Source organism: Artemia franciscana, chromosome 7 (assembly GCF_032884065.1).
Source record: "Artemia franciscana chromosome 7, ASM3288406v1, whole genome shotgun sequence".
Taxonomy (NCBI): Eukaryota; Metazoa; Arthropoda; class Branchiopoda; order Anostraca; family Artemiidae; genus Artemia; species Artemia franciscana.
Window position 1 is genome coordinate 17175171 of NC_088869.1, and position 12102 is coordinate 17187272.

Here is a 12102-nt window from a genome sequence, read left to right on the forward strand (position 1 = left end):
TATTTCTTAAACCAAAACAGAGTGATCTATGATCTTAGTGAATGATCCTCTTTTGATTAATGAAAAGGAAATTTTCTTGGGCAGTGTTCCACAAAAGGTTTACTTTTAAATGGACTTGAATACTCCATGAAATATTGCTAGCTGCTTTAAGAATTGTAGGCTTTGGAGGAAATGTGTGAGGGAGAGAGAAAAGGAATATATTTTATAGATGGATTCAGCCAACTGTAGCCCTTTCCTATTTAGTTACAAGGTCCCTGAAAAGATTATTTTCGTATCTGACACCATTGTATGCCTTTCTCCCTTTAAGTTTTGAGATTAGTGCCCAGAGACAGGCTTTCAAAGAGTGTATAGAAACGATTACTCAACCTTATAAACGGTTGCTTTCGTAAAAATCTTTGTTGTCGACTGGACTGATAGAGGGACGAATGCCCAGATAAGGATAGATGCTGAACAGCCACTGGTGACCAACGAGAGAAGAATGAGGAGGTGGGGGCATATGGTGCGCATGAATGAAAGTCGCCTCCTACCTGATGAATGGTGTTGAACCCCACCAGGTCTTCGAAATAGGGGAAGGCAGTGCAACACACTAGGTTGGTCCCTGGAGGAAGATGGAACAAGACTTGAAACAGCCCTGAATAAGCTTTGGTTTCTGGCAAGCTTAGAGACCCTTGCTGCCTTTTATGCCTCTACGCATGGGAAGTTCTAGGTCTAAATAAGCCTAGAGATAGGGTGAAGGGAATCTTTGTAATGAGGAATTTGCAATCAGATAAAGTTTAATTTAAAGCAAGATAGACTCACGTATGCTTGCTCCGTGTTCGGATATGATTTCTTATGCGTCCTTAAGGTACTTTGTGTCTCTGCGTCAAATATAATCCGTTTTTTGGTGGAACTTGCAGGAAGAATCAAGTGCGTAGATAAAGACTTTTAACCTCAATACAAATCTATGTTGTTTCAGATAGGATCCTAAGGTTGTTAGAATTCACTCAAAGATTATTTGAAGCTAGTCGCCGTCATCCTTCAATCTATGCGTCTACCATTGTTTCTGTCCTGTCTTCTGTCCATTGTTTTTAATGTTATAAATAGGACTATAAAAAAATTTGTATAATATATTTTGTTTTCAGTGAAGCGCAAATGACACAATATGCTTTAGAATTTTTAGGGGAGGGGAAAAAGTGCAGTATCTAAACTTTTCTTGGAACTTTTTTTTTTTTTTTTTTTTTTAATTAATTTCTGTCGTTCTGGATTGCCAAGGCTTTATCATCGGTTAATATATATACTGGAATATTTCTCCAGTTTCCAGGTCTTCCACTTAAGAATTAAAATATCAAATTCTAATTTTAATTCTTAAGTTGTATAAGGTGAACTGAGTATCAGCTTTGATTGTTTTCAATATAATTAATGCATAAATTTCGTTCCAAATTCAAATCAAGGCTTAAAACTGTTCTTGAACTAAGACTGTTGTTTGATTCAGCAGTAATTTACAGATAATATGCTCGAAAGAATACTCTTGGGAGAAGGTTCAAAATATTCCAATGAAATATTCAATGAAAATTAAATAGGAGAATCAGTGTATATCTACATGAATATATAGAAGAATATATATATATATATATATATATATATATAAATAATAATATATAATATATATAATATATATTAATAATATATAAATAATATATATTTATATATATTTATATTTATATAAATAATAATATAAATAAAGTTTAATTAATTTTCATTAAATTGAAAATCAAAAATTTCAAAGCAAACTACTGTCAACCAGCGTGTTTCCCCGGGGAGACCCTCCAACAAGGTTGACTCTAGTTCTGCATTGTGTAGTGACATGATGAGAGGGATAGCATAAAGGGGAGACAGTAACAACAGCAATGAAAGGGGTAAAATTAAACTTGACTTGATGCCCACTTAATTTGACAATCTGTCTTGGCTTTTTCTACAATTAACCATGACCTGACTTTTCCCACAACTATTCCATTTTCAATTTTCAAAGATTTATTATATAAATAAATTGTTTTATATATTTTATTAGGTAAAAAAACTTCTTTCAGCCTTGCTGGTTGAAAGAGGCAACGTAGCGAAAATCTTTAATTGGGAAGAAGGCACAATCACAAACATTTAGGGTATCTACTGTATTGTCGGATTTTACTTTCTACGGACTGGGTTCCAGATTACATCAATGTTCTCCGACTCTAATCCGGAAGTTGTTATGCCTTACTGCCTAAGCTTCAATTCTTCTATTAACGTTTCTTCTATTTATTCTATTTTAGAGTCCTTGACAAACTTCAATTATAATTTAAACCTAATCTAATTATAATAAGACAAAAACCTAACCTAATCAAATCTAAATTTAACCTTATTTAAACTAACATAATTTAATCTGACTAACTTTTATCATTATTGCTTGCATAAGACTGCAAAAGCTGACTCGTAATGGTAATTGAATCCAAGCAGAGAAAAAGGAATTTCGGACATTCATCAGTGAAATGTCAACATTAACCAAATATTTTCAAGTATTAATTCAGTTTATTGATTTCTTTACCTTGACGATAAAGTTAGGGAGCTCCCTCTTAAAGAAATCACGTGCACCGGGGGGCGTTTGCCAAACGTAATGGAAACTGCCACATGTGGTGGAAGCGGTAACAAACCTCGCAGAACTGTGTGGCAGACGTGGCGTTTCGATGTATACACCTGGTGGCAAAAAGGGTTAATCCTTGGATAAAGTGTATGTGGAATCTGTGAAAAACCTTCCTAGTGACTGTCTGTTTCTACGGGTAGAAGCTTCAGCTTATTACCGACTACTCTTTTTTCGCCTCTTACCGACGGCAGTTTTTTCTAGAATTTCCCTTTTATTCATTAGTATGACAGTTCATGCAGGCTTGTATACAGCAATTTTTTGAAGAGGCTGAGTGAAGGCCATATCGATAAAAAAAACAAACTGGGAAAATACAGACGTCTTTTGCGGCAAATTTATGCTTTTTGCACCTTAAGAATTTAAATTCTTCTGAATTTTTAGAGCTTCTGAGGATTTCCTGCGGTATCTGCCTATTTTTATTTTATCTGAAGGATCTGGTGTATAATAATAGCTGATTTTATGGTATCAAATTGCATTTATTGAAGCAATAGTCTATATACAGGGTGTTTGCAAGAATTTTACAGGTAAAAAAGGTAATTTTGCTTAAACAAGCAGGGGGAAAAATTAAATTATTTGGCTAAAAAATGAAACAACATTACCATTGTCCTTAAAAATGAGTAGTTTTCTCGAGTGGGAGAGGGAGATAATTTTTCCAGAAAAAAAAGACTTTGGATTTTGGGAAGGACCTTGACTTTTTACCCCACCCTTGAATAAGTCAAAAATTGACAATACCTTGCATAAAAATGAAATCTTTGAATTCTGAATCAGAAGCTCTGAAATCAGAGCCAGAAATTGGTGACTTTCAACATATATCTTCCCAAAAAATTCAAAATAGACATGGTTTAGCATGTTTTCTATCTATGAAAATACCAGATTTTCTTCAATATTTATGGTAAGTTTTTTCTTCACCTAAGAGCCTTTCTGGGGGGGGGGGTGCTTCATCCATTTTAAAACAGTATTCTAATTTACCGGATTTTAAAACTAGTTGGGAATAGAAAACATGCATAACTTGAATGACAAGTTGGATTAAATATGGGATGTATTTATGTAATGAAAAAACATACAACTGAACTTTAAATGAATTAGATTTAAAAGTAGAAATTTGGGTCATTTTTTGTTTCCGTGATGTGACACCACCGGGTTTAGGGGACATGGGTTCCAAGGAAGGATTCATTCGATCTATACTAACTCGAGAATTGTCAATGCTATGAAGAAAGCGAAAAAAATCCTGGAATTTCTTCTATATTTATCTTGGCAAAAACTCAAAATATACAACTTTCATATATAAAAATACAATTTTATTTTAATATGTAACACTATTTTTTTACATCAGACCTCGGGGGAAGGGGCACATACACAAACACACGCACACACGCATATATGTGTATATATATATATATATATATATATATATATATATATATATATATATATATATATATATATATATCCCTCGATCTCTCTCGCTGTTGGTACTCTTAAATATTGGTATATATAATCCCATATTTCACAAAATGTCGTCCTGACATTCATTTATACAATTCGTTTCTTTCATAAGTCACTACAGGATTCTTATTTATAAAGCTTTCCCCCAGTTTCCCTAAGTTCTTCCACAGAACGATAAAGTCATTAGTTTCCTTCAATGCAAGGATTTCATCATTTTAACCGATAGACATCCTAATAGTTGGATCGATCGACTGCACTCCCGAGGATTTGTTTAACTGAAAAAGTTTCTCTGTTTTCAAATCAGCAGAAGGAAATTCAGTTTGGAATCTCGATGTTAGGTTGTGGCTTATCTAATTAGCAAATGAGTGACTTCGTTTCTAATAAACGGTGTCGCTCGAATATTGCTGGAAATAAAAAGACACGAGCTGGGCGTGTCTCCCTTACGTTAAATATAAACGAATGCCTTTTAATTTTAGAACTTTCATGACCGTCTAGCGTATTCATACCTGCATTTTTGAAAAAGGGAAAATGAAAAAAAAAAGAAAAAAGGAAAAGAAAAGAAAAAATATTAAATTATCATGTACTTCGATTATCCTTATTTATTCTACTTTATCTTTATAATCATTTCAGACTAATACATTAGAAATTCCTTCATATAGATAGATGTATGTGAAAAAATTTGAGGATAATAAAACGTATGAAAAGCACAAAATAAATGGTAAGATTAACATGGGCAAAAAAATACGTTTGTGTACTGCTTTATGTACGCATTGGCATGATTCATCTGTATTATAGCAAACCTATATTTATTAATTACTCGGCAGACATTTTTTACAACAGTTTATCTTACAAACAGCCTATTTTGCTAGTTCTTACAGTTCATTTAAGCGACTAATCTAGGGCAGTGTTGCCAGATCGGACGGAGAGGATTATGCTTCCTTGAGCCCAAAATTATGCTTTTTTGGACAGATTTATGCTACGCTTCTATATTTTCCTAGGTTTCACGAAAAAGTTGATCAGTTAAGACAAGTTGAAAAAATGTCCAGGGGAAGAATCTTTGTTCACAATTTGGTTCACGTTTTTCGTCTTTTTTCGCAAGTCGTCTTTCTTCTGGAAGCGGTTTGCGGCATTTGAAAAACATAGTGTCTTCCAAAATTTTACTACAGATACATTAAAAGAAGGAAATAATGCGGTTCATATTCAATGGTCTTCTTCATCTTCGCTTTCGGATTCGACTTCTTGACCAGGGGGTGGGATGACTACGTAGAGGTTCTCGGAATTGTGGAGCTTGATCTGATTGTGTGTAGGGACATATTTGTAGCAAACTGTATCTTTTGTTCTTAGTCGAGATTTTGTGACCAGCACGGCTTCAATACTTTCTTCCTTCAACCTATTCCGCTTTTTTGTCTTGACATCACTGATCCAAGAAAAAATTCTTTCTGAGTCTGCGTTCGAATGCGGTAGGGAGAGCACCCTCTCGGCGAGTTCTGCCAGATCTGGAAAAACTCTTTCGTCGGTAAAGTTTCTCATTTCGCGTATTTTTCTCTACATCAAGGGAGGTGTCACATAGAGTCTTGATGAACTTTTCACACTCAGATTGCATATCTCCGATAAGAATCTTTGCCGATTGGAACACGGCGTTGAAGGAGTTGAAATCGTTGAGAGCATACTTGAGAAAAAGCAAATACGCTTTCGTGAACGGGTTTTTTCATTTCTAACAAGATTTTGTCTGTAGCAACTTGGAAGTCTTCTGCTGAAGCTAGCACGAAAAACTGTTCAAGAGCACTCCACTGATCGAGAAGTCTCGCAATGCACTGGTGAGCAGTGTTGAACTAACACGGAATGCCCCAATATCCTCACAGAAGTAACTCTGAGCCTACCTCTGGTTTGGAGAAAAAAAATAAATAAGAATAAAATCTGAGCAGAATTCCCTGAGAGAGGTATCCTCATGGAAGGCAATGTAGCTCTCACCACAGGTTCGTTTCCAGAGACTATGCTCAGCTCATGAAAAGGTTTCCAATTTTATCTTTATTATTTCCTGTGATGTTGATGTTGTGCTGGGGCTCCACCTTTACCTCACCGAGGTAATAGTCAGCAGCAGGCTGACCATACACTCCGAGGACAAATTGCAGAATTTCTGATAGCCATTCACTTAGAGTAACACAAGTTCGAAGAACTGGCTGACAGCCATCCAGAGATTGCCAAAACAGGGATGTTTCCCTAGTGGCACTGAGGATCCTTTAAGCTAGCCTTTGTCTTTGGGGAAAGACTTATAGTTCATGAAGTGTCTACCAAAAACTAGAATCCCTAATTGTAACTAGCCACCAGTGATAGATTTTGGTAGATTAGAAAACAATATCTGATCAGCATAAGCTTTTCACAAAATCTTTTGGAGTTTCGGCGATAGTTTGTTGTCTAGCTGGTTTGTAGTAGCTATCAACCAGTTATTGAACCATGGACCATTACCTATGGTTGAAAGGGCTACGCCTAATTGCACAGCAAAATTCTCTCACCGTTCACCACCAACAACAACGACATGAAACCCCTCTAAATCTCAAAATTTCATCGAACAATCATCTTCACCAATCCAATCCAGCCAATCACCACATGTCTTTAAATTCAAATATCTTGCGTGAGCTTTTCTTTGCCATAGACCATAGACCACAGGATCAGAACAAAAAAATACTAGATGGTTCGTAATCTGTCACTGTGCCGAAAAGTTTACTTTAGTTTGGTCGAAAAATTCGATAAACCATCTTTGGTGTTCGTTTTATTGATGTGACGTTATGAGTTGTTCTACATCGTCTTAGATTATGCTACAATTATGCTATCTTATGGAGGATTATGCTTGGATGCTTTCGGTTCCTAATTATGCTACATTCCGCATAATTTTGCTACATCTGGCAACACTGATCTAGGGGTGTAAAAGGTATGGTCAACCATAGGCCTACATATGTCTGAGCGTCGGAACCAAACGGACGGAAATAAGTTCGGAAGAAAGCGACTTTCTTAAATGAAAATAAGTAATGGTGTTAAAATTAAAATGAACCCAATTTTTTTTGGAAATGAGGGAAACAGACGTTTCCCCTCATTTTAGCAAATCATTCACTTAGCAAAGTGCCGAAAACAATACAACTGCTTTCAGCATTTACATACTGTCTCTAGGAATGCCATATGTCCTAAAGGAAAGGGATATGCTGAATTTGTTTTTTTGTTTTTTGTTTTTTTTTTAAGAGGAGAACAAGATAAGCTTTTTACGCCTTTCGGGAACAAAATTTTTCTGGGGTATAAGTGACGACAATGTTTGTCAAAATAGATTTAGAGACGTGAAAGTGTATCCGGAATAATTTTCGAATCATGAAAAATAAGACATCGTGATAACAAGCGCGCAAGGGCCAAAACGTCCTATTAAGTTATCGGGGAGGGCCGAGGACCTGAGCAAGCGCAAGGAGGTGACACGAAGCCCTTAAAGCCGGTTCTTTCATTAGTAGTGCATTAAGTTATGCCTGATATTCTTTGAGCTTGAGGAACTAAAATATTTTTGTCCCAGTCATGAATACTCTCACACCTTGTATGGAATAAATATTCATGTGTATATTTAACCAGTTAATAATTATTTACTAGAGGAATTTATCACTTTCTAACCAATTTTCAAAATGTCCTTTCGTTTTATAGCCCACATCTTAGAAATCTGACTTGCTGTAATAATCAAATATCTTTGAAAAGACCACAATATGAAAAGACAGCAAATTATCTGCAGTTAGAAGACAAGCAACAATGAGAATCAATATATAGAAGCTTGCCGAGTGCCGGGGCCCGGCGGTGAATACATACATATATATATATATATATATATATATATATATATATATATATATATATATATATATATATATATATATATATATATATATATATATATATATATATATATATATATATATATATATATATATATATATATATATATATGCCATCTAGATTTGATTTGCGGGCTTAATATATATATATATATATATATATATATATATATATATATATATATATATATATATATATATATATATATATATATATATATATATATATATATATATATATATATATATATATATATATATATATATATATATATATATATATATATATATATATATATATATATATATATATATATATATATATATATATATATATATATATATATATATATATATATATATATATATATATATATATATGCCATCTAGATTTGATTCGCGGGCTTAATATTCTCTGGATGAAAGAGCATTTAATTGAATTATAGCCTGTTGCGCATCTAGAAACAAAATTGAATGTTCAAAAATATGGCTTTACATGGCTATGCCTCCTAGGTTTTAGCGCTCTCTGTTTTACCATTTGTTCTTCCTAAAATAACGTTGCTATATTACCCTATTTCTATCAAGTCGCAATTCTTTTTTTTTAGCGAAGTTAGTTTGGCCGCCGCCAGAGCGGCTGTAATGGTCTATGATGACGCTAATAAGAAGTGGATCCCTAGCGGAAGTTCATCAGGACTGTCGAAAGTGCATGTCTACCACCATACGATCAATAACACGTTTAGAGTTGTTGGAAGGAAACTTCACGATCACGAGGTACCACTATCTCTTTGAGCTCTGATAGCTGCCGGCAGTCGCTGTAAATAATTATTCTTATAGATTTCTATGTCTTTTTGTTAATGAAGCTATTCTGTATTGATAGGTAAGAATAGCCTTTAGCGACGAAACATAATAACTGTTACAATTGTCTGTCAACTAGTTTGATGAAATTCATATTTTCCACAATGAAACTTAGTTTGCACTATTATATACAGTATATATATATATATATATATATATATATATATATATATATATATATATATATATATATATATATATATATATATATATATATAGTACCCAACTGCTTCGTCGCCGGCCAAGGCAGGGTAATGTGGCAGGCTTGCATGTGGGGATTATCATTGTCAATTGCCTTCTAATCGCCGACAATGTGAGCCTCCTCTTGATGTCATGGTGTCATCAATGGTTTGATGCAATAGCCCTTGGAAAAACACAAATATTTCCTTAAAGTTGTGACCTATCTAGATCGTTTTTGTGGTCAGATATATCAGTATGACAGTTTTAAGGTAAAAAAAACTATGTAAGTGATTTCGATGGAAAATCTATAAACGCATCATGTAAGGCTTTTATGGAAGGGGTGATTGTATAGACGGTAAATGTTAAGCAGTTCATATAAATGACCTACGAATAAAGTGAGGATACTTTTTTTAATGCCCTTTCCGAATACTATAATCATTTTTGTCGCAACTTCAATTTTAATCTAACTTAACCTTCATAACCTTAATCAAATATATAGCCTATATTGTTTATTTCCCATGTGTTTATTGATTCTTGATTTTGTCACCGTCGATTCAATTTATGGGTAAACGGTTTTAACAAGATGGACGCTAACAGAGGTATATAAGCCGTAAGAGGAAAAAGTATCATCTTTGAGGGTTCGTAAAGGTTCGTAAATTGAATTTGTGACAAAACGGCTATTATATTCGGAAAGAGCATTAAAAAGGCATCAAGTGGCATGTCCACTTCATTTGTAGGTCGTTTGTGTGAACTGCTCAGTATAGAATACAGAGAAGGCTCATTCGGTTTTAAATCAAAACCTCTAGTTCCCTTTTAAGAGTCAAGGGTAATCGGAGGGCAACAAGCCCCCCCCCAAGCTCCTTTTTCCCCAAATGCTACCGATCAAGATCTTGAGATAGCCATTTTGTTCAAAATAGTTCAGATCTCAAATAACCAATGTTCTGGGTTAGATACCCCCCCAGCCCTAGGGGCAAGGGATTTAAGTTTAGCTTGTTGCCTATTGTTAACATATAATATTGTTATAAGGGTGATCATATGAACTCTGAAGGGGGCTCATTCGATTGGAAACAGAAAATTCTTGTGCTCTTTTTAAGAATCGAAAGTTATCGGAGAATAACCAGCCCCTCTCCCTCACTCCCTTTTCTCCAAATGCATCTGATCAAGATTTTGAAATAACTATTTTGATTAAAATATTTCAATGGTCAAATAACTATAACTCAAGGATTGCCAAATCCCCCACAGCCCCCGGGGCAAGGGTTGTAACTTATGCAAGTTGCCAACTGTTAAACATATAAGGTTTTTGTGCAAGGGATGGTCTTATTAACTTTGGAGGGGGCTCATTCGATTGGAAATTTAAACTTCTACTTCTTCTTTTAAGATTCGAAAGTGATCTAAGGGCAACCTGCCTCCCCCCTCCAACCACCCCTTTTTCCCAAATCTATCAAGTCAAAATTTGAGATAGCCATTCTGTTCAAATTAGTCCAAAGGCCAAAAGACTACGCTTTCGGCGTTGAAATCCTCACTATCCCCCCAGCACCCGGGACAAGGGTGGTAAGTTATGCAAGTATATTATTGTTACTTGGATTCTTAGTTTACTGTGATACTTAAATTTACTGATCTACGGGGTAGCTTTGACTTACGGGTAAAGGGCTATAAGTTATGCAAGTTGCTTATTGTTGCTTTGATACTTTATTACATTGATATTGTTATATCGATACTAGTTTAGATACATCGATGAAAATTTGATGTTGAAAAAAAAAATGATTTTGAAATAGGGAATGTTGAAAAACTTGAAACTTTGGCAATGAAAAAGGAATAGTAATTAATTAAAAAAAAATTCCGATAAAGATGTTTTTCAAAGAAAAGTAAACGCCGTATTAAACTTAAGATCAGCAGAAACAAAAACCAGAAATTAGTATTGAAGAAAAAATGAAAACCAAAACGAACAGAAATTAAATAAACAATCGTAGCAAACGAACATACAACAGTTACTAATATAATGAATAAATATATCTTAAAACGATTAAAACTTAAATTGAATATGCAAATGAAGCTTAAAACGAACAAAAATCACTACAAAGTTTGGCTACTGCCCCCTTCCCTCGCTGTAAAAAGTCTAAAGCCTACTGCCTCACTGGTGATTTACTGAAAACAGTATTTTTCTTGAAGAGTCTTGGAAAGAACTAATAGAATTAAACTGAATATTTGACATCAAATGATATTAATTGCTGAAAGTTCATCCGTTCAAGATTTTATTTCACTGTAACTTTATTTTCTATTTTCAATGTTATAATAAGCAAAAGAAAGTATTTATAACATAATTCGTTTTCAGTGAAGTGCCAATGAGGCTGTAGGCTTTAAACTTTTACAGCGAGGAAAGGGGGCAGTAGCCAAACTTTGTAGTGATTTTTGTTTGTTTTAGGCTTCGTTTGCAAATTCAATTTAAGTTTTAATCGTTTTCAGGTGTATTTATTCATTTATATCAGTTTGTAATTTTAGCTAGGAAGCCAATGAAAACAATTAGCAAATAAAATCCAAAATCAACAGAATTAAAATTCTAAAAGCCAAAAAAAATCCCATTAGCGAGCTACTCCCCAATATCCACGGTTAATCCTAAAACTTTCGTTCGATACTATTGAATGACCAGGTAATCTCTTAGTAAAAGGTATTCGTTCAGTTCCTCTAGTATTTTCATTGACTTTAAAATACTTCATTCTTGATATTTATTTCTTCAAATTTGTTTTTTGTCTTCGTGTTAAATTTTTCCTCTGCCAATTCTGACTCCTAATCCTAACTGACACTTGATACAACTCCCCCAGTGCAATCTACAATATTGCTAGGAATTTGCTGTTTTGATAGGTTAAACTAAGCTTTTCTCTATCATCCACAATCGGAAATTCTCAATTTTTACCGACTTGTACACCAACCTATAAAAATATGATAAGTTTTTGTACTGGGATGCCAAGTGAAATGTACTGGGACCGGAACTTTTGCACTCAGACTAGCTGGGCTCTCACGGGAGAACTTACTATAGAAAGATTATTCTCTATATTTTTGACTCTCGATCTCTTACTACCCTGACAATAGATCTGAGTACAAGTATACTCTTCT

The 12102-nt window shown here is 34.2% G+C and overlaps 1 protein-coding gene across 4 annotated transcripts in view; it reads left to right on the plus strand.

Annotated features, from left to right (window-relative positions):
* LOC136028914 (protein enabled-like) overlaps positions 1 to 12102 on the plus strand; it is a 107191-nt gene that overhangs the window by 41269 nt on the left and 53820 nt on the right. For all 4 annotated transcript variants that reach the window (XM_065706880.1, XM_065706879.1, XM_065706878.1 and 1 more), the window contains one exon: positions 8562 to 8727. In XM_065706880.1, coding sequence (XP_065562952.1) covers positions 8562 to 8727 — 166 coding nt within the window. The remainder of the gene's footprint in view (positions 1 to 8561; positions 8728 to 12102) is intronic.